Here is a 27,394-nt window from a genome sequence, read left to right as displayed (position 1 = left end):
AAAAGAACCTTAAAATGAATCATAAAAAACACTATATAAAAACTAAAAAATATATGTGAATAATACAATTAGATTACATAAAACGCATGATGCACGCTGATTTTGAAAAATAAAAGATTTTTATAAAAATGTGATATAAGAAACATTAATAAACAAATGTGAGATTCTTAAATGACATGAATACTCAATCCCTTGACTTTCATAAAATTTTAGTGCTCTAAAAAGTTGACATATTCACCAATATACATACATATATATATATATATATATATATATATATATATAGTAAATAAAATTTTTAAATAATTTGAAATCTAAAATGTCAACATTTCTAACATTAATGTCTGATATTTTCAATGAAATAAATTAGATTATTTATTTTAGTTTTATTAATTCAGTTCATTTGTTTTCTTACACCAACTAAATAACAAATACAATGAAAAAATTTTCCTCTCAACATTTTTAAGATAAAAACTCTCCTATGTTGTTAAAATTTTTAACAATAAGGGGCCTCATTTCTGGACTTTCTCCAAGAAAAAAAATTGTATTGCACACAAAAATATATTTCTCAAGTTGAACTGATTATACAGTAAAACCTCAATGAACCAAATCTTTTTCACATGAATACATCTGCTAAAATTGATTTTGAAGGGTTTTCTTTTTCTTTGTTGAGACACAAGAGTAGACCTTTCTAATCCAAGAATTTCATATATTGGTCTTCAGATAATTATGGTCATTCATAATGAACAATAAACTAACAAAAAGTTATTTTTCTTGGTTCCAGTAGCAATTAATAGATTCAATAAAAGTAAGTTTTTCTCTTTGTCAAAATTGAAACTAGTTTTGTTAACGTTATACCTTTTCTCAAGCATTTCAATGTAAGATTCTGGTCTTGTGAACTACATGCATATATCCAGTCTATTCCTTTGTAGGTTTGGTTGGTCATGACCTTTCAGGAATAATGTTTTGCTTTTAACATTAAAAAAAATGTTTTCGATCGGATAAAAGAAAGAAAAAAATATTTAAATCATTTGACTGTCTCAAGAAATGTCTTTCTTTTAAAAATAACCCCAAAATTTCATTTAGTTAAAAAGTAAAAAAATACATGCAGGCAAGAAACAAAGACTAACATTATTGGTTCCATCCTATGTCATGGTAAGAATTAAACTACTACAGTTTAGCTGCCCGACTACAGCAGGGAAACAGATGAAGAAGAAATAGTTACTGTTATTGAGAAAGCAAGTAAAATTTGCTTTAACAAGTAGCTCTTACTGCTTCAGTTCTAAATTTGATTCCTTTCTGAATAGAAGACATTACTTTGAAAACTATTGAATATGTTCTACATCCTCTTTCTGACTCTGTGTGTGTTCCTGACCAGATGAATTTCCTGTAAGAACTGCTCCCAACTTTTTTGTATTCATTTTAGCAACAACCATCTTCTATAATGGAAAAACGTGCAGTTCTCTTAGAAGAAGGGGGCAATAGTTGGAAAGTGGCATAAAAATTTCCCTTGATAGGCAAAACGAATAGAGGGTTTTTTAGATTTGTATTATCAGTGCATAGAATGAGAATGCTATGTTCATGATTGGTATTATATGTATTTTATTCAATTAATCTACAAGAATGAAGGTTAATTGTTTGGACAGGAGTCTCTCAAGCTACAAAGATTTTAAAAGAGTAGCACGGAGCTGTAGTGGCTCAGGAGATTGAGCGTTCGCTTTCCAATGAGGTGAACAGGGTTTGAATCCATGCGATGGCTGGTCGATGGGAATTCCGCACTCGACTTGCACCGACCACAGTGCTGAAGTAAAACATCCTCAATGGCAGACAGATTATGGGTTAGAGTCCCCTTGTCATCGGGCTAACCGTGGGTGGTTTTCCTCTCCATGTAACGCAATTGCAGGTTAGTTCCATCGAGGAAAGCATGTGGCTGGGTCCATGACAATTATATTTGTAGTATTTCAGAAATTATTTATTAAATGTTCTTATATTATGATGATTTTATTACTTTCTCTTCTGTATCTAAAAGCTTTTATTTTTGTTCGGAAATTCCAACAACTTCGGTTTATCTAACTTCCTGATTTAATCGCGAGATTTTCGCAATCGTTCTTTGCTCACTATAAACGAACTGGACCGTTATTCAGATGATTAAGGTTTTACTGTATTTAATTTTTTTAGAATGTAATTTTGTGATTCATAATTAGCTTTTACAACAAATCAGTACAAGTCCCTTCTCCACCCTACAGTTATATCAACCACCAATACTATCTATTTTTCATACATCACATGTTTACATGCTCTTCAACAGGACTCTCTCTTATTTCTAACAGTAATACATCCTCTTTATTACCTTATATACACTCTAAGATCTCAACACAGTGTCCAAGCCTAGCTTTAAAAATAAAAATTTTCCATGTACAAAATTTTTAGAAAAGTGTGAACCATTTAGTTCAATGTGCCTAAGAAAAACAATGAGAGAAGATAAATATACAAAATCATGATATGAAACTTCCTCCTTCAGAATTGGGCTCATCACTTGAAAAAGACTTCTTCAGCTGTGTGGCGTGTCATCCTCTACAAAATCTCTCGCTTCCTCTTGGGTGACGGCTTCTATGTGACTCACCTAATAGGGGTAAACAATATTCATTCCATGTCCATACCAAAGACAATTTGGTACAATAAAATTCTTTAACACTTGCTTACATACTAAAGCTTTCTTACTTACATGAATGGTTCATAACAACTCCCACTTGTTTTATTAAAATAATATGAGCACAGATGTTTTTTATACTAAATTATGTTTAAAAATACAGTAGGGAACCGATTATCCGGAACAATCGGGACCATCGCTATTCCGTATAACTGATTTTTCCGGTTTTTTGAATCGCTACAAAAAGCCGTTTGTTTATTGTTAAACCCAACAAAAAAAATTTATTTTTGGAAATAATCTTAAAAAGAAGAAAAAACGATGAAGGAATACACTAATGATTATTTCCAAAATGATGATAAGGTAAACATCTTTCAAAAAAGAAAAAAAATCCTAAAATCTTACGAGGAAAAAAATTAATTTTTTTTAAAAATGGCGAGAAAATGTATCGAATTTTGTTCCAGTTTTCTGATTTCCGGATAACGGGTTCTGTACTGTAGGTTGTAATAAACCAATATTTGACCAAAACAATTTATTCAAATATTCTCAAATGTAAAAACAATTTAATGAAATATAGATCCTACTTCAACTTCCTATCTATTCATATTTCCCCCCAAAATTTATATATATATATATATATATATATATATAAATATATATATATATATATATATATATATATATATATATATATATATATAAATATATATATATATATATAAGAACTGCATTTCTTTTTAATTTGAGAAATATAGTTACATAGAGAAGTAAAATGAGAATAATAAAGTGGAATAGTCGGATAAGAAAATAAAAACAGGAAAGTCATGCCCATTGTGAGCCCATGCATAAGCAAAGCTCTAAATACTAAAAATAATTTTTGAGCTGTAATACTTCATGGAATAAAATGATTCTCGCTCAATTTTAAAATATAAAATTTCCTGATTTTTTGAGAAAAATTTTAGCTGATGTCCAAGATACATTTTTACTGTACACATTTCATCTTTATTATAATATTTTTCAAACAGTCAACAATTTGTTTGTAATTAACATTTTGATCTCAAAAAACAGTTTAAATGATTTTAATGAAATGTTAAATAAAGTAATAAAGAGAATCCATACAAACCTTATTTCTGAATTTTACTCCATAAAATTTGTCTGCTTTTTCCAAAAGCTCTGGCCGGAAAGTAGTAGTGATAAACTGAGCATTTTGACACAATTCATGTATCATATCTAGAAAACAAAGGAGAAAGTAAAAAGAATAAAATAAAACAGTTGTCTTTTATTTAAATATATGGTCACAATATTAATTGAACATAAATAACATTATAATACTATAAAACTAAAGTAAGGAAAATAATGTTTTTAATTTTTAAATGCATGTATCAGGGCTCGAAAAAGGCCCATGTATCAGGGCCGGCCCTCGGCGGTCAAAAATTCCTCGCGGACAACGAGTTTCTCAAATCCGATGTCCGCGAGGACGGAAATTTTCCCGTTAATGTTCATGATACATTTTCAATTTTTGTTATCTTACAAGAGTCTAGAGACTCACTTCTAAAATGACCCTCTAATCTAGAAATACCTTTAATTCCTTCGTCAGACCTAATGCGAATGCTCATGTAATCGGTAAACAAAAGAAAAGTTGCTCTGTGCATGTGCATTTAGACTTCTTACGAAGGAATTAACAATTCCTCTGATCACGTTAATGGAAAACCCCTTTCAGATTTTTATGCAGAAACCTCTGTAAATCATTGGCTTGATTGTGGAACTGGCAAATATCATATTTGATTCATTTAAGAAACGCAGTACCCTTGGATAAATTGATAATCCAGGTAACTTGACCTTTGTTATTTAAATTATTTCATAAAAGAAATACTAGGTTACTATTATTAACCTAGTATTTCTTTTATTACTGTATAATGTAATCCTTGTAACTACTAATTCATTATGCAATTTATATAGATGTTTGTAATAAATAAGAGAAAATTATATTTTTATTTATTTAGAAGCTACGGGTTAGTTTCAAAGGAGGATGGGTACATTGTTGGACAAGCCGTCCTCGGGGACGGGTAACATTTTTGAGATTTTTCGAGCCCTGGCATGTATACTTTGAATTTCATTACACGAAAATATCATAGTTTATTTTTAAATTGCAATAAACTACTCAAAATAAATGCTACTAAAAATAAGAAAAATGTTACCAAAATAAGGTACCAGAAAACAAGAAATTGTTTTAAAAAAATTATGCACTTTTCAAAATATATCCATAGTTGAAGCTGGGACCAAACACAGATTCTGTGTGTCAAAATTTATTGTGGAGTTGTTATTTAAGACACAAAAAATGTAACTTTCATATTTTAAAAGTTATCAGAAAAAAGTCTTTTACCTTTTTGATTTAAAAAATATTACTTTTCATAAATATAGTTAGTTTACAGATTCAAACTGTTTTATTCCTGCATATTTTTATAATGCATCTAAAAATTTAATGTTTATTGGCTTTTATTATTAGAGTTGTAGTAAACCTCATTGTGAGAAAAAAATTGTAAAATACTTTAAATATACCAAAAAAAGTTTTTGTTGGCTTCTTTAATAAAACAATAAATTAAAAAACATAACAGTTTTTGTAAAGAGTTTCAACCGAGCCCATGCACAATAGTCCATATCTTCCTTTTCCTTCCTTTGTGAGAACTAAGATTTAGTGAAATTGTGGAAAATTAATTGATTGCATCCCTGTATTAGAAAGTACTAGTGAAATAAAAACTAACCTGAAACCCCCTTCCGGTACATAGCATCAAGTGCTTGATCAATTTCATCAAAAAGATAAAATGGAGCTGGATCACATTTTTGAATAGCAAATATTAAGGCAAGAGCGACCAAAGATTTCTGTCCACCAGACAGCTGTTGCATTTCTTTCATTTCACCCGATCTACCAGTGAATGATACCTAAAAAAGAGAAGTTTTAGAGTATATCAAAGTGTCAAAAAAGTTGAGCCCATGATAAAGCAGAGGTAAACCAAGCCTTTACCTTATGAAATTTTGATTAAGTTAAGCTTTATAATAAATCAAAATATTTTTTAATTATCATAGTTCAAAATCATAATCTTTACTTGTAATAGTTATTAATTCTTCGATACACAAATTGTCAATATAGGCATTAGAATTAAAGTAAAAAAATTGCTAAATTTTGTTTCATCCTCGTAAGTTAAAATTTTATGTAAGTTTTTTAGGGATATATATATTATTTTAATATTTTGCTCACCATGCCCATCAAGGTTGTGCAATTTTAGAGAGGGGGCATCTACTCAACACCTGCACTAGCATTGAAAATTTATGTAATTTTCATTAATACAAACGTTATTTAAAAATAATTATATCTAAAAAAGTTTCCATTATTGGTTGCTTAAAAGGAGAATAAGATATTTCATCAATTACACTTTCTAAAGGATCAGGAGTTTTGAATGTGGTCTCACATATTTGGCTGATTTTCTACAAATTTCTTAAAGCTGGTCTTGTAGATTTCAATATAAATAACAGTTTTACCTTTACAGTTCCATTGATAGTTGCACAAAACAACAAAGTTAATCGCTTCTTACTCCTTTTCTTTTTCTATGACATGCATCTTTTATATGCATGGTTTTGCCAATAATGGATATAAAAAATAATCCAGTTTCATCAGCATTAAACAAATCTTTCTCATCGTTATCTTTTAGCATTAAGCTTGCTGTTTTTCTAAATTCTGCACTAACTTTCTCATTAATGCTAACACTTTCACCACATACCTTCAAAAATGTAATTTTGTTAAATCAGAATTATTTGTTCTGAAATGTAATGTTTTCAACTAACTATCAATACCTTTGAAATTTAAATAACCTAATTTTTTTTTTCTTCAAAAGAATCAGCTTTTCCTTCAATTACAAGTTCATTGATGAGAATAGTTTGAGTTCTACATTGCGCAAACAACCTTATTAGATAATTTTTCATTTCTGGAAATTCTGCTTTCTATGATAACCTAAACCACCATTTAACTTCTCAAGAAAAATTGCTCTATTTATTTTTTTTTTAGAATTGCAGATAATATGCTACTCATAATCCCACACTCTTTTGCAATTTCCACTTTCTTTCTCAAACCTTTCCCCAACTCATCAATAATTTGCTTCTTCAATATTAAGCATATTTAATTTTCATTTGTTAGGCATTTTAAACAGATGACTCGCTAAAGAGCACAATTTCTCAAAATCTTAATTTGATATAAAGATGATTTCAAATTTTTTCAAGGGTCGTACAAGATAGCTAGAATGGGAAATGGCGCAGATGTATTTGTCATCTCTTGTTGCAATAGTTAGGATCATAAGAAATTCTACATAATTAATTCTACATTTTTAAAGACACTCTGGAAGAATTCCTTTCAGCCAGTCCATTCATGCTCACCCGTTTCATACCTGTCCATGTCTTCATTATCCATTTTGTTAAAGCCATGACAGCCCCTTTACAACCTCCCAGAATAAAAATCATTAGAAATATCTATTGTAGTTATCTGAAGACTGATAAAGAAACAACAAACAAGAGTCTTTGACTCCCCCTTTTGGGGATCAATAAAAATTTGGCAATAAAAATAACAATAAAAAAGATCATACTTATGTAAGGTTTTGTTTGCAAATTAGTGAATAGTTATTCCATTTTTTAAAAATTTCTATTTGTGAAAAATATTTATTGATTTAATTATTGTATTTGTCAAAAACAAACTCAAGTTAATAAGGGGGAAAAAACTTTTCAAGGGGTTTTTAGCATTGAGTGTATAGGTAATTTAAAGGGAATTTTTTTCTCAAGTCATTGCAAAATTCAGGAAACTAAAGTTCAAGTTAGCAAGTTTCAACCTTATTTTAAAAATGACATCAAGGTTGCTTGCTAACTTACAGACTTGCTACATTAATAAAAAAAAAGAAGTTTATTGCATGCTCTATAATATTTAATTAATTTTTATTTGTTATGACTGATAAATTCAATGATCAATGAGAGCGGGTAGCAAAAGCAGATTAGGTCACCAAATAAATATTTATAAAGTTATCTGAAACCACATAGTTATTTTATTTAAAATTATGCCAACTAAAATTAAAATCAACAGTATTAGAAATAAAATAAAAAAATTATGTTCTGAAAAGTGAAATTAATAGAAAAATTGTGCTAATTAGTTAAGGAGAAGTGCAAAAAGTCATGAAGATATTATTGATGTCAAATATACTTAATGAATATTGGTAATAGATTCCAATTGAAATAAATAAAATAATCTATGTACTACAATGAAACGTTAATGGAGAAAAGATACTTATTCGTTTAGGGGAACAGTAAAAAATTGCCACACCAATGATGCTTAGTTAATTTTGATTAGAGTAAATACTTAATGTAAAAAATAAGCTTTGTACAAAAAAGCAAAATTAATGGAGAAATTTGTTAAAGAGAAACATAAAAAACTACTGTATTATAGATAATTTTGCTTAATTGATATTGGTAATAAATAAATTTTGGTATTATGGTAATTAGTGCAGTTTAAGTAGGTACCAAATATACTAATGTAGGTATAATTTGATACCTATTAAAACTGCATCAAATAGTGCAGTTTTAGTATAGATACTGAGAGAAAAGCTTTTTACATGCCTTTGAAAGAGATAAATGCCAGCGAAAATCACTTGAATGTGGTAAATTTTGACTATTATAAGTTGGCCTCAAACAACTGCATCATGATACTGAATAGAGTTAATCTTTATTTTGACAAAATAAACTGCTAAAACCATGCTTTGTTTAATCTAATAATGTAAAGCAAGGAAAAAATAATAAATAAAAAAATTTGAATTATTTTAACATTATGAATTGTGTTGTATTATGTGTTTCAGTTTTGCATGTGACTTCGCTGAGTTGTTCAGTACCAATGTTTTTATTGTTTACTTTTTTTACACACCGTAAGCAGAAAGGGCATTCAGCTAGTGTATAGAAAAATAAAAGTATAAAATAGAATTACGGAAACAAATCAAATGAAATGAAACATAGTATTTATTTAAATATATAAATTAATTCATTTATCTTACCCTTATTCCAACTCCTATAAACTGATCAATAGAAGTAGCATTTGCCTAAAAATGAATTAAATTTAATAATAATACTTATAATTTGTATAATCATTATTAAATTACAAATAATATAAAAGGAATATCTCAACCTAACTTGCTCGTCACTGTTTGCATATCTGTTTGAATACCTAAGTATAACTTATTGCGGAATTAACCATGTTTGTTTCTAGATGAATAAATAACTGATAGAGTAGAAAAACTGCTACAAATTAAGAACTGTTAAAAAATTTCTCAGATAATGAATTACATAGTTCTATTTAAAATCAGAGTAGCATTACTTTTTTGACAATTTATTACATTAAAGATAAAAATTATCAATACACTGGCATAAGCTTGTGCTTAACAAATTAATTTTTTGATTAAAATCATTTCTTTATTTAAATTTACTACCTTAGAATATAATTTTATTTACAAGTTGATGTTTATTTTATTATATATCTTTATTCTATTTTTTTTTTCAGAATATTTTTTAGGAAGACCATGCAGAAAGATAAGTTTCCTATGAACCATAAAAAGAACAAAATGTTATTACGTTTTATTTCTTATTATGGTCAATAGGAAACTTGGAAACATTCATTTAAAAAAATACAGCAATATTTCAGCTACTCAGAATTGTAATTCTTGTCCTATAGCGGGATAAGTTTTTCTAGTCCAGTTTCATGGAAGTCTTCCATTTGCCAATGTAGTTGGTTTGGACATCTTTATCTGTCGGAAATTGATGCTCCTACAGGCATTTCTTTAGGTGCAAGTTAGTAAAGTTACTGGGCACAAAATCGGGTCAATAGAATGAGTCTAACACCTCTCAGCAAAGATTCAGAAGATTTTCTGTGAAGTGCATTGTCGTGGAGCAACACAATACCAGCACTGAACATCTCATGAATGGCAAGTTCTCCAGTAATGTAATGTTTATAGCTCCCTCAAGCACCCCTTAGCAAGAAATAAACAAAAAAAAAAGCCTTTTTTGTTCTAGATGATCACACTTATCAATTTCTGTGCAGATATAGTCTGCCTGAATTTTGTTAGACACAAAGTTCCACTGTGACACCAAAGTATTGACTTGGTTTCTTAGGTGAAGTGAGAAACTTCATCGACATCACCATGTAAACTCCTGTGACAGTGCAGACAGCAGACTTTTATTATACTGTATAAAAACTTATCCCATATTATTACAAGTGTTACTGTTTTACCATTACGGTGGATATTATGAGGTACGCCATACATTTTCAGAAAATCTATGCATATTTCTTTTTATAGGCAGTGGGAAACTTAGTTTCTGAAAGATCCTCCTATTGCATCAATATCTAAAGAAAAATTTCAAAACAATGATGTGATGTGTTGGTACAATCCAGCTTATCTGCTTCAAAAGGACTGTTCAAATATTATGTATGCATTTAACAGGAGTAGGGAATTGTGGACTGCTTATTTTTGCTGACAGGGTCAAGAAGGAATATGAGCAATGCTTAGTAAGACATTAAAATCCCCTGATTTGCAGAAAACAAAATAAAAAATGTAAACAAAAAATTTTCGTGTGGAAAAATTGAAATGGGGGAAAGAAAGAAATTGATTCTAAGAGTTTTCGAGGTCAATAAATTTAAACACAAAAGATTTCAAAAGAATATTCTACTCAATTTTTAAGTAAATTTTGTTTAATGGAAAGTTGCATCCTTTATTAAAAGTCCTAAAATTAGATTAATACAGTCAAAGTCAAAGCAAACACTGTCAGAGTAATAACTAATGGCAGTAAGCATGGGAGGAGGAATTGTTATTCATTTTGGCTTAGGTAGAGAGCAAGTGCAAAACTACCTAAAATAGGCTTACATAATAATCGACCTACTTTAAAGATATTTTAATATTATTCAAATTTGTTCAAATTATGCTTCAAACACAATTCAATATGATTTCAAACCGTCGTAGTTGTGCTTTGAAAATATTTCAATCAGCCTGCAATTTGTTCCACACGTAATTCAGTCCCATTCTGATTTGTCTTAATATATGGTCTAAACATATTCTAATCCTATTTTAATTTATGCAAGCTCTGTTCAACATTTGAAATTTCTGAAAATGGTGTCATATCTTCTAATCAAGTATTTTATTTAAAATAGCACTAGATTTGCTTCTTGTTTAAAAAGTGCAGAACTACTTCTTCACAAAGCTTCAAAATAAATTAAAATTACAGCATATAATCACATCATTATATTAAGTGAAAATATTAAGTAAATTTTTGAAATATGTTTGGGGGGAGAAGCAGGCACATTTTTAATAAAAGTATCTTTTTCAAAGTTTAAACCAGACAAATAAGGTCAGCTATCCAAGAACACTGATGTCTATTGAAATTATTCATACACTAAATCTATATCTTTTTGAGCATTTTGTTCATTAAAAAGTTTGATCAGAATGAATATCTACAAGGGAAATCTAAGTTTTCTAAGTTTTGAAAGGACGTTTTCAGGGAAATCTAAAGCATGTTTGATTCGATGTCCCAACATTAATTTCATTTTTACTGGAATATTTGAGTAAAAGTATTTAGGGAAAAATTTTCAGCATACTTATGTTTTATGGTCAGATATTCTATAGTTGCAAAATGAGCCTTTTTAATGTTTCCATAAAATTAGCAAATGTAAACTGGTTTTCGTAAATTTAACTACTGTTTGTGATACACCTGATTTTTTAAAAACTTTCTATTCCATTGTTTTCCCATTAAATTCTGAATATTATTTCCATAAATATAATATCATATTTTTAAATTATTTTTCCACAACAATTAAAAAAGATCCACCTTCTACTCATGTTATGCTAACCATCAATGTCTTTAAAAGCTTTAGTAGCAAATGTTATGAAAAATATAGTTATAAGAAGAGTACTTTCATCATGTTAGTTAAAAATAAAAATTCTCCTTAGCAAATGCTAATATAAGACCTAGCATTGCTTAAGAAGCAATACTAGGTGTAAAAAGATTAAACATTGTCCTAGAAAGACTTACTTGTCCCCCTGTTTCTTCATCAGTTTTCATAACGAGTGTGGCATGGCCCTGTGGTACCAACTTCTTAAACACCTCACTAAAGTATTGGGAGACTTGCTTGAATGTTGATTTAATATCTGAAAATTTTTTCTTCTCCAACTGGTCCATTAAGTGCAGAATTGACTGGAATTTATCATAAATAAAATTATTCTTTCTAAAAAAATTAGAAATAGAAAAAAATGTAATATACAGTGGGGGAAAAAATGAAACACCCAGAATTACTTTTGGTCATATGATCCGATTTTTATGCACTAAGACTCAATTTTAGTGGTTTGTCATCCTAACCTGAAATTAATTAATGATGAAAATATTTTTTTAAGTAACAAAATTAAATGCAAAAACATACTGGACATATTTTTCTTTAGATTGATACTGATTTACGACCTTAAAAATGTGAAAGGTTGCCCCAATTTAGAAAATATGGTCCCAATAATTTAATCAATAGAGTGGTTTAAATTTTGGAGACTAGATATTGGAATCATTTGTTTTGTACTGTTAATAACAGAAAGTTGCTACAGAAGCCTGCAGGAAGATTACCCTGGCTTTTCTGAAGTTATGTTATTGTTTTTGTCTCCACTCTTAAAATGTTAAAAATGCTTTCACCTAGATAAAAAGATACAAAAAAGGAAGAAGAAAAAAACTTCATTAAAAAGTTATTCAAAAATATATATGAAAAATTCAAAGCAAGTTTGTTGTTTCAGACAAAACATGCTTATCAGTCACTTGATGTTTGAATGCGTTTGAAAAGATAGTACAAGCATGCTTATCAGTCACTTAATGTTGAAATCACTTGATGTTTCATTCTAAAATTGAGTAAATAAGAATTGCAAAGTAAAATTTCCTAGTAACTTGAACAGGATAATGGCTTTTAAATCGCGGTAATACGAAACGTGTTATTTTATATAAAATCCTGAAAATAGGAAACATGATTAACGATCTTAAATCGGGTAAATAGGGACCATGATGTGTGGTTTTAACTCATGTAAATGTGATTTTAAATCTCTTTGCATTTGTAAGAAAAAATCCGTAAAAATTAATTTCCCCCCCTCCTCAAGAATTAAAAAAAGACTAACATTCTTTGTAAAGGTGGATTTTTCTTCTTTAGTAACAGTAAAAAAATTTCAGCGATAACAAATTTTCCTCAAACCGTGTTTGAGTATATTATGCAGGTCTGCAAATAGGTCACCCCAGATTTAAGATATGAAGAGAATTATATTCAAAATCTGAATAATTATTATCTAGGTCAATACCAGCAAAGATACTGCTAAAATCATTAAAATCTTTTGTTAATAAAAAGTGAAAGGAAATTAACTTCAATTTAATTAAGTACTAAATGAAAGGACTTAAATTTAAATAAAATAATCTTTATCAATATATATGCCCATTAAAGGCAGTAGTTACAAAACACTCCACATTGTAAGAGTTACACATACTTCGTAAGCTCTGTCAAGCTCAGCCTTGCGGTGACCAAATCTTTCCTTTTGTTCTGAGAAACTAATAAATTGGTCCAATGCTTTTTTGTTAACGTGACTATATTTCTTTAGTTCATGATTGCATTGCTCCAGTTTTTTATATAGCTAAAATTAAACAAAAAAATATCACTTTTACTTATGTATTAATGTCAAACAAAACATACACACACATACATATACAATCTACACTATTTCGTATAAACTTACAGTGACCTTCCCATTATAATAATGGAAGCATAATGTGCCGTTTGCTATTCTAGAAATCCAATATTATTTTAATGTTCACTGGAGCATCCCCACGAAACTGTTCATTCCAAATAAAGTAACCAACACTTAGTCATTCAGTTTAAAAAATATGCAAAGAAATCACTCAAATCAATTTAAAAATATAAAGAAAACGTATAAAGAATATAAAGATTTTTCAAAATAAATGAAAAACTTTTTTAAAAATTTAAGAAAAATATATAAAAAGCTGGAAAACAAATAAGAAAAAGATATCTCTTCATCAGCTCACAACTGTAAAAAAAGAGTGATTTCTAATATTGTATTAATATAGCCAAAGCAAAACTTTATCAATACGATATTATGAGTACAATATTATATTACAATAATAAAACTTACAATTTTCTTCGTTAACCTCTCTTTTCTTTTATCCTTTTTGTCTTTATTGTGTTACATACATATATGCATTTACATATAAATTATCCCATATTAATCAAGAATACTAGTTGCATGTGATTCATAAATACCAAAGTATACAATTCTTAACTCCTGTTAATAAAAATTATTATGTAACATTGAAAAATTATGACAGCTTCAAACATTAACCCCTTCCTTAGGTTAAGGTAACCAGTGATTTATAACCAAATTTTTTATGCTTTTGACAGATGGCCAAGTTCATCTGTTAGAGCTAGGATTTGGAAAATAAGGAAGATGCAAGAAAAAGTAAATATTTTTAATGAATATTAGGAAAAGAAAGCTATAATTTTAACAAAAGAGTTTGTGGATAACTAATTTCCAGGCAGCAGCTGCAACAAGGAATAGAGCGCCTGAAAAGAAGTACTGCTGATACCTGCATTTCCTTTTGCGTGTATATCAGTAGTAACTTTACTGATGTTTGAAACTTGTTTAGAACCCAGGAAAATATTATAAATTCAAAGAAAACATCACTTGAGGAGATAATTTTGGGAAATGGCTAGGTTTTAAATCAGTTACTTCTGCAGGTTCAGATTAGCACATTCTAAACTAGAACCATATAACAATGTGTTTTTTCAGAGACCATATCCCACAGACTTTATTTTCACATCCCATGGGTTTGTAGGCCCCACAACACCTTTAACTTAGTCCTTGCACTCGCTTAAATATCAATAAAAATTTCAAAAGTATTAGAAAAAAATATCTCAGCCATGCTGTGTTATTGATTTAGTTCTCAGCCTTTTTCAGAGTACCGTATATTCCGGCGCATAACGCGCCCTGGCGTATAATGCGCCCCGTAATTTCTAATTACTTTTTTTAAATTTTAAAATATACTCTTCGTATAACGCGCACGAAAATTTGGATTGTACATGTGCAATATCTCGTCTTTCAAGATCGCAAATAAAAAGTATTTTTCCCTATCCTAAAAGTAAAAATAAAAGAACTGAATTTGACATGTATGTGAGGGTAGAATTGAAAGAGCAATAATGTGATTCGGGATGGACAAAAATGGTGTTAAATTGTGGGTAAAAACATCTGGCAAATCCGTCCTGGTTGCGTTAGAAAACCACAAAGCCTTTTAGAGTGGGACATGTTTAGGTCCCACCTTACAGATAATACAAAAAAAATTGTAATTATAATACAAAAAAACTTTAATAATTGTAATTGATAGTGGAAGACGAATATAATGAACTATTTATGTATTAACGAAAATCAATGAAGTATATAGGTAAAGGTATGTTATTTCTTTAAAATAAAAGTATTTTTCTATATTTAAATTTTTTTAATCCATAATTTTTTATATTCGGCGTATACCGCGCACCCGTAGATTCCAATGTTACTTTTTGTATTAAAAGTGCTTAAGTTCTTACAAATTTGAAAAAATAAACTAAGAAAGAAAGAGAAGAGAATTTCAAAAGCCAAAATGAGAGGTAAAAAAAATAAAAAATAATAATAATAATAAAGTTTTAAAATTCCAATGATAACTATATCATATAAACCAAAAATGATATATCATATAAACCAAATACATTTTTAGTAACTTAAGCAACAAATTTTGTTTCTTGAAAAATATCTAAAGATCACTTTTGGGGTAAATAAAAATTTTAATTTTCTATTTTCCCCCCTTTGTGTATATATATATATATATATATATATATATATATATATATATATATATATATATATATATATATATATATATATATATATATATATATATATATATATATATATAATAAGTTGGCCCAATTAACTTGCAGAAAAATGTTTACAGTTATTTAAATCTATTTTACTTATTATATTTACTTTCATAAGGAATCTAAATACTTGATTAATTTTATGATTAAAATATTATATAAACATTGGGCCTATTGTATTTTTTAAGTCTCCTAAAAATATAAAAATGGTTATCCCACTTATTCCCTCCTTTTTTTCTATGATATTATAATTTATTTTTTTATAATGTTTGAACAGTGCACACAAAAAATTTAACCTCTTGAATAACTGATTGGATTTTCCGGTACTGGGATGTAATCTTAATGGTTTGAGAGCATTAACCTTAAATATACTAAATAATAAGTGAAGGCAATATTTTAAGTAACAAAATCATACACAAAAACGTTCTTGCACTGAATGAATATACCTTTTTTTTCTTTCAAAATTTGATTCCTGACCCTAAAAATAAGGAAGTATCTGCAATTTGGGAAATGGGGTTTTAATAGTTTAGGCAGGTGATCAGTCAGTTTAATGTTAATACAATTACGTTTTACATATTTTGATAAAACTCCAGAACTTTTAAAACAAAATATTTGCACACAATTATAGAATTTGTTTTTTTAAACCTAATTCTATGCACACAAAAAATATTTTTAACAATTATATATTATATTTTTATTACTTTATTTAATATTAGTTGAAAGAAATTTGAATAGTAAGACATTTTATATAGGAAAAAACAAAATTTTACTGAGATTGGTCAAACAGTTCTTAAGAAATAAAACTTAAAATTACAACTTTTTTATGACAACTATTGGAACTCTATTTTACAGGTTGCGACTAGGATCATAATCCCAATCAATCGAAAAAAGTATCTTCATTCAGAAAACGTTTGTTCTTGTGTCTGATTTTGTAATTTAAAATATCGTCTGCCTCATTAATCAGCATAAATAACGTTGGCTCTCTAGCATAAGGATTGAATCCTAGTACAAGAAAATTGGGTCATCATATTAAAAGCTAATCAGGGTATAACATTTTTCATCGCAATGTATGGTTGAAAGTGTACCAGTGTGATGTCAAAAGTTCATAAATTTTTCCTACTTTGATTCTTTTATAATACTTTCACTCATCAAAGCTTAAAACATAAAATATCTGAATTTTTACTTACTTGCTTAGTACTCAAATTTTGATATTTTTCAAATGCATCAGATGGTAATGAACCAAGTTCTCTCACTTTCCGAGTGAATTCCTCTTTCTACATACATAAAATAGATATAAACACAACCATTAAAATATTATTCAAAAGAATTTTTGCTATATCATGACACATAAACAAAATTTACATAAAACTACAAAATAGTAAGAAGCACATGTATAAATTTCAATACTGTTTCTCTTAACTCTTTTATTATTTATAGCTAGAGCAAATTAATTATCCTTTTCAAAAAAATAAATAAAAGGAAGGAGGCAATAATCACAAATTAAACTTGCTCTTGTAAGCAAAGTTAAACCAAACTAAGGAAGAAGAAAAAACTATTACTGATTCAATTTCTAATTATATACATGAGGTGTGGCTGTTAAATAACAAGATTGATGCCTATAAAGCCTTCTCTTTCAAATGTGCTATTCTTACGTATGGTCTACATTTATAATCTGACCGTGACCTTTGTTTTTATAAAGAGCTATTGATTTGCTTTCAAATAAAATAATTAGTGTAATAATTGAGCAAGAATGAACCAACAATTTTACATAACATGGGACAAATGGTACTGAACTATAACAAAAAGTGTATGACGATTTATGTTTACCACTTGCGTGAGTTTCGCAGTCTTTTAAAGGTTTCAAAGAATGCTGAGAAGACATTGAACATGAGCTGCCCTTTCATGCAAAAAACAGGAGAAAAATATTGAAAAAGATTTATTCAGACTTATAAAGATTTATTCTGATTGCACAGTAAATCAAACTATTAATTGACGTTACTACCTTGAAGATCTTTCTAAACTCCCTGAAAGATCAAGAAGAAAAACAAATCAAATTATGGAAAAAACAGCTTATTCTGCATTGTCTGTCAAGATATTTTGAGTTAAGTAAACCATCCTCCTGACCATACGAGTTTTATTGACTTTCCATGGTCAAGCATGTATCAAAAAGAACAAGTTTTCAGTTCATTGAAGGTGTAAAAAAAAGAAGAAAAAAACATAAAAGCAACGTGCAACAAAAGCGCTCTCAAAAGCAGATTCCAGCACTGCTTCAAACTGTGGAAAATTTGCATAGAGTATAATTTAGATGATTATAACTAAAAGTATTTGAATTCAAAATATGTTTCACAGCAATAGTACCATTATTTAATGACCACACTTCGTATACATAATATTCTAACAAAAAACATTAATTTTTCCCACAGATCTTTGAAACAAAGATTTATATAGTTTTTATTAGCGACCCACTTTTATTAAAGAAAGAGAAAGAAGAAAAAAGACCCAGGATTTTGGAAACCCTGGGTCCTAAAGACAAGTATATTGCAAAGTTTTGCAGTGTCACAGAAAAACAATGATCTGGAAAATGAATAGCTAATTAACTGTTAACCAGTTAAGTAATAACTAGTTAGCTGTATCAACAGATGTGCTCCTAATACGATTGGCACATTGAAGACAATTTTTTTACAATTATTATTTTTACAATTATTTAGATTTAAGAATTAGGCCTCTGTAGATATATATAATTTTCTAAATACAGCATTTGCCCTTTCCTAAAAGTTCACAAAAGAATTGTTGAAATTCTAAGATAAGTTTTAATTTTAAAATAATTTTTTTCTTTGATAAAACAATTTGAAACTGCTTATGGATTGCTTAAATAATTTGCAGAATTTACACATTCTCTTGTAAATGTGGTTTGTTACCCCAAAACAGTCATTGAAATTCAAATTTGAAGACCATACTACTTACATCAAAATAAACTGCCCAACATGGCTTGTTTCAGAAAAATAAATTTCAATTCTTCTATTATAATTCAAAAATGTTCTTGATTGTTGAGAGGTTTATCACATCTTAAGTGAATGACTTTTCCAACCCATATTAAACTTTTATTTCATAATTAAACTTAATAGAGCTCATACAAAAAAAGAAAATTTTTCAAATTTAGGGGAACAAATAATCCTTTTATTAACTGTTAAATATGTTAAAATTTATCAAAGAAATGATTTTGGACAGCAAATAAAGAAATTACCTTTTTCAAGAGGAGTGACTGCTTGCTTGTCATTTTTTCTAAATCTTTGGAATCTTCATTGATTTTATCTTGAAAATCTCTCTCTTGGGCCTTCCAATGTTCTAATTCTTTTTGTAAGCTCTTTTGTTCTGAATGAAATTTCTCAAACTTCTGCTCAAGTCCTAAACAAAAAAGAGGGGGAAAATTAAGGGAATTGAAAATTGATTCACATTTAATTAACTTATTTTTCACTCAGAAAGACGAATTTAATAAAAAATACACAGATAAACTGCATACCTGCCATACTAGATTTTTTAAAATAAAGAAATTTCACAAAAAAAGGAAAAAAATCATTTATTTTTTAAATACAGATGATTTTACACATTCTTTATTTTTACTTCTTATTCAAATAATCAACAGTAAATTATTGGAATATAATATTCCACGAGTGAAAAGTGATTTAATAAAGTCAGCTCTCCTAAATCTGCTACAGAAGGGGGAAAAAAGGACTCAATTTTTTGTACTATGAGATGCTTAACATCGGGTCAAAGATCAAGAAAAGGTCAAAGGAAGAAACTCGAAAAAATATCAAAACAAAAAATATTAACAAAACAAATAAGTAGATTAAAATGTATTTTAAATATTTGTGTGTAGCTCTCATTAAGAGAGCTCCTTCCGACAATCTCTGAAAGAGATCTGCAACCTCATGATGCAGACAATGATTTATTTATTTCTCAAGTTAAATGATTTATTTTTGATTTATCAGTTATTTTTATTGAATTATTTTAGATAATTTTTAGAGTTGATTATTTAATGGATTATTTTTCAAGTTAAAAGCTAAATTAGAAAAAAATGTATTTTAGAAAAAACTAAGCATCACAACAAACAAAGCTCTTCACATCTTTTATAGCAATCAATAAATTCTGATTTATCAGTTATTTTTATTGAATTATTTTAGATTATTTTTATAATTGATTATTTAATGGATTATTTTTAGAGTTGAAAGCTAAGAGCTAGAGTTGAAAAAACTAAGCATCACAACAAACAAACCTCTTCACATCTTTTAAAGCAATCAATAAATTTTGATTTATCAGTTATTTTTATTGAATTATTTAAGATAATTTTTAGAGTTGATTATTTAATGGATTATTTTTCGAGTTGAAAGCTAAATTTAAAAAAAATTATTTTAGAAAAAACTAAGCATCACAACAAACAAACCTCTTCCCATCTTTTGAAGCAATCAATAAATTCTGATTTATCAGTTATTTTTATTGAATGATTTTAGATTATTCTTATAGTTGATTATTTAATGGATTAATTTTAGAGTTGAAAGCTAAGAGCTAGAGTTGAAAAAACTAAGCATCTCAACAAACAAAGCTCTTATCATCTTTTAAAGCAAACTTATTTTTATGATACAAAATTAAATGCGAACTTTAAAATTACAATTGTTTATTCATTTAAAATAGTTTTATTATTCATTATTGGTAAATTTGTTTTTAAACATAATTATATTAGTAGGGATCATTTACAAGTAGTATTTCCATACCATGAATATGACACCAATAAAAATTGAAATTGTTAGCGAAAAATTATAAACCTTCGATAACATTTTGAAGTCAATGGAGGTAACCTCTAAAAATGAGCAACCTCCATCAATAACCATTTTACTGTGGAACAGAGACTGGTCGCTAATGAGAGGTTTCACTGTACAAAAGTTTAATGGACATTTTCAAAATGCAGAAGATTTGTGTTGAACTGCAAAAGGGCAGAAAATGGGAGGAAAATGAAGAAAGCTTCTGCAAAATGTAGATAAGCTGGCAGCTATGCAAACTGATAAAAAATATTTATGTCATCTTAAGTAGAAATAAAAGTTGTAACTGTATAAAATGTTTAAAAAAAGCTAAACATGTATCTTCAGGAATCAATAGGCAAAACAAGCATTATTTATATATTATACAATCTAAATAAGTTTTGAAAAGTATTTGTATTAATTATAAAGCTAAACGAATTTAATTAAAATAAAATGTGCATTAAACAACAAATTATTTGACACATAAATTACTGAAAATTTTTAAGTTTCACACCACTTTCCTACATTTGGTCTCTTGAAGAAAATCAGACTTTAAAAAGAAATCTTTCTTACTTAAATCAATTAATTTTTTGTCCAAAATAAAAAAGGATTTAACTCAATGATTTTTCCTTAAACAATTTAAGTCATTTAAATCGCGATTCGAATCAAATTTTTTAGATGGATATCAGTACTGGAAACATTAAATAAAATTCACTTGTAAAAATAATTTTTTTCTATTAAAAAGGCTTTCAATGGCCAAATATTAGCCAGATTTCACCAGATTGTATAGCATTTTTAAATTTTCAGTAATAAAAGTTTTTAATTCTGAAAACTTTTATAAAAAAGGAAAATGATCAACAAGGAGGATGATGCAACATTTTGTAATGCTCACCTTTAAGATTTTTATTCACATCATTTATCCTGGTACTGATTGCTGCAAGCTCAGCGTTGCTGTTTTCCAACTTTCTCCTCCTATCTTCTACAGAAATTTCTTGAAGTGCCTATTTTTATAGAAAAATAAGTATATATTCACATAATAGATACACACACTCTTAAAGGACAGCAAACAATACTCACAGCTTCGAGTTCTTCCTTTCTTCTATATAAGTTGTTATTTAATAAGTTCTCCAACTTGTTTTTTTCCGCTTCAAGCTTTAAAAAACAAACATTGCATTGATATGCAAGGAATTACATAGATTTTTAAAATATTGATACAAAGGGACATGGGACACAAATGTAATTGTTTTTGGGGGATATGATAAGATAAATAAATTAATAATTAAATTCATAATTTTTTTATCACATAAAAACGTAATAGGAAAAAAATCCCATCATTGTTGGCACATTCTAAATTAGCCAGAAAAATCATATGGTATGAACCAGCAATTTTATGAAACTCTAAATTCCTTTGGCTGCTTTCAGCATAAAATTAATAAAAGTTATAAAGATGCAATATTTACTTTGAAAATACAAAAATAATTAAGAAGACATTTTATTTTATTCATATACATTCATACAGAGATTATGGATATGATAACTCACACGCATTCTTTCACTGAAAGCTTCTTTGTTCTCCTGAGTCAATTTCCGGATATCGTCGTTGAGTTGATCCACTTCTTGCTGATCGGTAACTGACAGCTGATTCAACAAATCTTGTTGAAGTTCACTACGTAATGATTGCTCAGTAGATTGCATTGACTTCAGGCTTGAATCAAGACTTGCCAAGCTCCTTTCCTACAAAAGAATAGAAAGAAAGAAAAATTCGATCATGTAAAATGCGTAACAAGTGCCTGAAATTGATGATTACATGTTCAGCTAACTGTAAACAAAAAATTAGTTAGTACTCCTCCTAAACTAGGGCTGTCAGTACAATTGGATTAATAAAAAAAATTTATATTTAAAATAAATCTTTATTGCAGATAAGTAGCCCATTAACAAAAGCAGAAAATGATAATGAAAAATTAAAATTAGTTAAAATTTTCAGGTCTCACAGTGGACTGATCATAAAGACATGATTCCCAGTAGAACAACGAAGTCAAGCATCACTGGCTGCAGCTAGTGACGGGGTGGGTGACCACTTAGATCAGCCTGCATAGGGAATGAGGATGTGCGGCGTCGGCTCTCGTTAAACTGTTCTACCATAAAGTGCTCGACTTCAATCGCAGGTTGTCTGCCACCAAAGCAGGGGGGTCAACCTCTCAGCAGCGAATCAAAATTGCGATGGCATGTCTGCGGGTTATATTCAGGGATGTTTCGCAGACCGTCGCCAATAGCCCATTGTGCAGCTCTAGTGCGATGTATATAAAATTCCTACCTAAAATTTTCACACATTGCACCTTAAATTTACAAAAAATTGAAGAAAAAAAAACATGCTACTTTTTCTGCTAGTTATAACCCTTGAACTAAACATGTTTTAATTTTTCTGCCTATTTTATGATTTAAATAACTTAAATTAATTAAATTCTAATCAATAATCTAGTGTTTTAAATTCGCAACGTGTCAGGAAAAAGGAAACAAAACAAACAGAAATTTACCAATAGTTTACGATTTTCCCCATGAAACAAACACTTCATTCATTTTGCTGGTTTTTTTTTTTTTTTTTTTTTTTTTTTGCAAATACATTTTACAGGCAATCATGCATTTACAAACAGCAATGCCAAAACACATGCACAACGAAAATGGCAAAATTATTAATAATTTTTTTACAGTTACCAGCTGATATATTTAGTAACTAATTTTGAAATTTTTGCATGCAAGAAAATTGGTTTACCAACCAAAACACTTTTACCCATTTCAAGTTTTCTTAAATTTGCTTTTCAAATTGTTGGTTATTTTTCAGGCACCCAATTTGTGGGTGACTATTAGTAAGTTTAAGAGCAATAGGTTATATAGCAATTATGAGGTTTATTTATATATTAACACAAAATTCTGATAGTTAACTATTAAATTACAATACTCTCTATAATATATTTCACAAATTCAATGTGTCTTAATGGGCTTTTGATTCAGTAACATACAATTGGTAATAATTAGGAATGAAGTAGAGTATGTAGTACTATAGCAAACCAACTTCAAATCCAAATTATTCTGCATAAAAAAATTCTAAAATTTATTCTCTATTATACACAACATAATTTTTCACCTAATTATTTATTGATAACTTTTCAAATTTATTTAAGTTTATAAATACACAAAATTCCATAATGTCTGTCATTAATATAGCACATTTTTCAAAAGAAAGTATGTTGTTGGGTGGTAGCAAACTAATATTTAAAGAAAGAAACAAAAGCACAATTAAAATCTGCTGAATTATTAGTGAAAAACATTCAAAACGATTTTGATTGCTTGATGAAACTTGCAGGTGCTTCTAAAAATACTTCAACTCCTCCTTTTTTCTTTTTTTTTTTAATATCGCCAATTACAATATTGATGAAATTTATTAATAATGCTTAAAAATCTGAAACAAATACTTTTTCAAATTAAAGTGGCTAAAATTATATAATTATAACTAAGAAGGGACTAAATAAAAGAAAATCACAGCTACTTTTACACAAGTTCAACACCCTCATGAATGAATTTGTCAGTAAAATTTCAAATAAAGAATGAATTAGTTTAAATTGGTACACATATAAAAAATCAACTTTTCAAAATTACTTTTGGCAGAACAGTCTTTCTTCATTATTTATATATTAACTACAAACTTAATAAGTTTTGAAAAAGTATTTGAATTTACTATAAAGCTAAATGGATATAATTAAAATAATATGTACATTAAACAACAAATTATTTAACACATAAATAATAGGAATTTTTAAGTTTCAAGCTACTTTTTTCCACATTTGGTCTCTTGAAAAAATCAATGAAATCAGATTTAATCAACCATTTTTATTCTTAAACAAATTAAGTAATTTAAATCTAATGATTTAAATGGATATTAGTACTAGAAACATTTAATACAATTCACCAGTAAAAATTAATTTTTTCCATTAAAAAGGCCTTTAATGCCCAAACAAATTGCCTAAATCATTTAGCTTTTGCCAGATTGTTTAAATTTTCTGTAATAAAAGAACACAATTGAGATCTGTTAAATTATTAGTGAAAAAGGTGGATGAACGACATGCAAACAATTGAATCAAAGCAATCAAAATCATTTTGATTGCTTGATGAATCTTGCAGGGGTTTCTAAAAATACTTTTCAACTTCTTTCTTTTTCTTCAGTCTATTGAAGAACAGGGTTTAAGGTTTTTTAGGCCTGCCTTCAGCAGTTGTGATTTGTAACAATTCAAAAAGGTTTTTGCATCTTTCTCCCTTAAAAATTTACATATGATTCCTAATGTGCAAACTTTTTGTTTCACTTTATTTTTTACAAGAATTTTAAAAATATACATGCATAGTTATCCTCATGGAAAACAACTGTATTTTTTCTTCATTTAAACTAGAAAATATCTACTAAAAACATTAAAAATTAAAACTTTTAAAATATCAATAACACAGATATTTTAAATTAAAACAAGACCACTCAATTGACAGTTCCTTTTCTGATTCTCATTAAATCTTTCTTAATCATACAACGGATAAACAAACATTTTAACAGACAACATTACCTTAGGCTGGTGTGATCTATCTAAAGCAGCTACTTCTTCCTTCATCAAACGGATGTCTGTCTTTAGTTTGTCAAACACATCCCTTAAATAGAAAAACATAATTAATCAACTCATAAACGATATAACTTCTTGAAAAGGGTACACAACCTGCTACCCAAGAGCAAATGTTTCTCTAATCACCAAAATCGAATCAGAAATTAATTCAAAAATAACCTTAAAAAATTTAAAGTAAATGTAAAAAAAATATTATTAATTTAAAAATTTTTGTTTTCAGAATTTAAAAAACAATATCTCATTCTTTTCTAAGAAATCCCGATTTTATTAACTAACTTTATTTAATCATAATATTTTAAAACAAATGAGAATCAAAACAAAATTTCAGAAAGAAAAAAAAAACATTAAACTTTTTGTTTTGTAAGATTTCTGCTATTGTCAAAAAACATTTGTGTTAGGCAGATTCTATCAAATTAGAAAAACGTTAATCAAGTTGAAATTTTCGTGTAAACAAAATTTTAAAGAGAATTTGTCTTAAGTCAGAGTCTATCACAAAGAGAGTTTACCATATTACAACCAAAACTATTCTTTAGCGCACAAGAGTGCTGCAGTATAACTAATTTAAAACAAAAAAAAATTTGTTTTCAGAACTAGAATGAAGTTTCTGCTTTAAAATAAAAAATAAATTAAATAATCAGTAATAGATAAAGTTTTACAAAACAAAACTGTGACTATAAAAAATTTATAAATAACAATGATTAAAAATAAAGATGAAATTACAAAAATACTTGATTTACTTACTTGTTTTTACTATTTTTGGTTTCTGCTTTCTGCATGTCACTGACAATTTTATTAATTTCACTTTCAATATGTAAAAAAAGAGTCAAGGCAATTCTAAATCCATAAAAATCAATCTTAAGTTTATATACTACAGTATCTTTATTTATTAGTAAAATATAAAATCATTTTCAAAAGGAAAAAAAAAGCAATTTTTAATGGATAACAGTCTAACTTAAGTATACATAATTTATTACAGTAAATTTAATAAACATAAAAAAATGAAAAGAATATGAAAAACACATTTATCAAGAAGGTAAGGAACATGTTTATCCTGTTCAGATAACAAGAAACAATGAGCAATATTGTTTCGTTGTTTCAAGTAACAAACAGTAAAATACTGGGAAAAATATAAATATTAATTCTAATAATAATTAAAACAAACAAAAAGATATTTATGAATTATATTTAAATGAACAATGGAAAAAATACTCAATGCATTTTCAGAGAATAAGAAAAAAATTACAAATATTATATTTTCGTAATAATTTCCTTACATCCCATATTAATGAACAAGCCAAAATAAAAGACTAAACTATAAAAGATAAAGAAAGAAAAGGATATTTGTCAACGTAGTTCGATGCTGAGCCAACTGCCTTTCTTGCTCATTAATTTCGGTCACAACTTGCATATGTCCTTTATGCAAATCTAATCTCGATCTTCTTGTATCAAAATAACCACCAGTTAAAGCTCCTTTATGAGATACTTGATCCCCTACAACAAGAATGACTACATTTAAAAATTATACAGAAAAAAATAAAGACTTTTTTATACTGTTCAGCTATATTTTTTTTTTTAATTATATATGACATGTTACAATTCGGCCAAGTTGAATTTTTTGGTGAAAAATACCATTTTGAAGCAGAAATTTCACTTTCGAGCAATTTGGTGCAATTCGTAAGCTATTTAAACTCGGAAATCTGGGCAGAAATAAAAAAAAGTTTCATGTAATAAAAAGCACAGAAACAAACACCAAAGATATACGCTTTACCATTCTTGATTTCCCTGAGATGATTATGGAGAGCTGTCAAAGTTAAATACGATCTTAGAATAGAAAAATTCTTTAAAAATGAAGATAATTTTTCTTTCTGGAGTTTACATTCAAGCTTGGTGTCTACCAACGAAATAAATTGAAGTACTTGATCAGGATTTTCTATTCATGCTTTAATTGATTAAAAAATTTATCTCACCATATAATTAACAATTGGCTCTTTAAACTGTGATTTAAGCCTTATCAATAATGTGACAATGTTTCCACTAAAATTAATTCAAATGTGGTTTAAATTACACTGGAATCAGACAAAAGTGAAGAATAAATCATTAAACAAGACATTTATCTCCAAAATTATTTTTCTTCATTTACAAACAATGGGTTATTATCTTTTACAAATTTCACTGACAAAAACTAATTAGAAATTTTTCACCAGCAAAAATTACCTTGCATGATTAAAAAAGTTGAATGAAGTTAACCATGAGTAGCAGTTGTGAATAATTCTGAAAAAAAAAACTAATAAAA

General features: G+C 27.9%; 1 protein-coding gene across 1 annotated transcript in view; it reads right to left on the bottom strand.

The window, feature by feature from the left end:
- Nucleotides 1-653: 653 nt before the first annotated feature.
- LOC107450469 (structural maintenance of chromosomes protein 3) overlaps nucleotides 654-27,394 on the bottom strand; it is a 63,458-nt gene continuing 36,717 nt past the window's right edge. Inside the window, exons 18-31 of the mRNA XM_087149776.1 lie at nucleotides 26,443-26,592; nucleotides 25,843-25,912; nucleotides 25,048-25,129; nucleotides 21,986-22,177; nucleotides 21,521-21,595; nucleotides 21,336-21,444; nucleotides 18,895-19,055; nucleotides 16,838-16,924; nucleotides 13,219-13,362; nucleotides 11,747-11,908; nucleotides 8,725-8,769; nucleotides 5,410-5,587; nucleotides 3,771-3,877; nucleotides 654-2,623 (exon numbers count right to left, since the gene is read on the bottom strand). Of these exons, the coding sequence (XP_087005902.1) occupies nucleotides 2,552-2,623; nucleotides 3,771-3,877; nucleotides 5,410-5,587; nucleotides 8,725-8,769; nucleotides 11,747-11,908; nucleotides 13,219-13,362; nucleotides 16,838-16,924; nucleotides 18,895-19,055; nucleotides 21,336-21,444; nucleotides 21,521-21,595; nucleotides 21,986-22,177; nucleotides 25,048-25,129; nucleotides 25,843-25,912; nucleotides 26,443-26,592 (1,634 nt within the window). The 3' untranslated portion in view covers nucleotides 654-2,551. The remainder of the gene's footprint in view (nucleotides 2,624-3,770; nucleotides 3,878-5,409; nucleotides 5,588-8,724; nucleotides 8,770-11,746; nucleotides 11,909-13,218; nucleotides 13,363-16,837; nucleotides 16,925-18,894; nucleotides 19,056-21,335; nucleotides 21,445-21,520; nucleotides 21,596-21,985; nucleotides 22,178-25,047; nucleotides 25,130-25,842; nucleotides 25,913-26,442; nucleotides 26,593-27,394) is intronic.

Source organism: Parasteatoda tepidariorum, chromosome 8 (assembly GCF_982258835.1).
Source record: "Parasteatoda tepidariorum strain Cologne lab strain chromosome 8, Ptep-v5.0, whole genome shotgun sequence".
NCBI lineage: Eukaryota > Metazoa > Arthropoda > Arachnida > Araneae > Theridiidae > Parasteatoda > Parasteatoda tepidariorum.
Note: the sequence above shows the minus strand (reverse complement) of the source record. Positions and strands in the feature narration are given on the sequence as shown.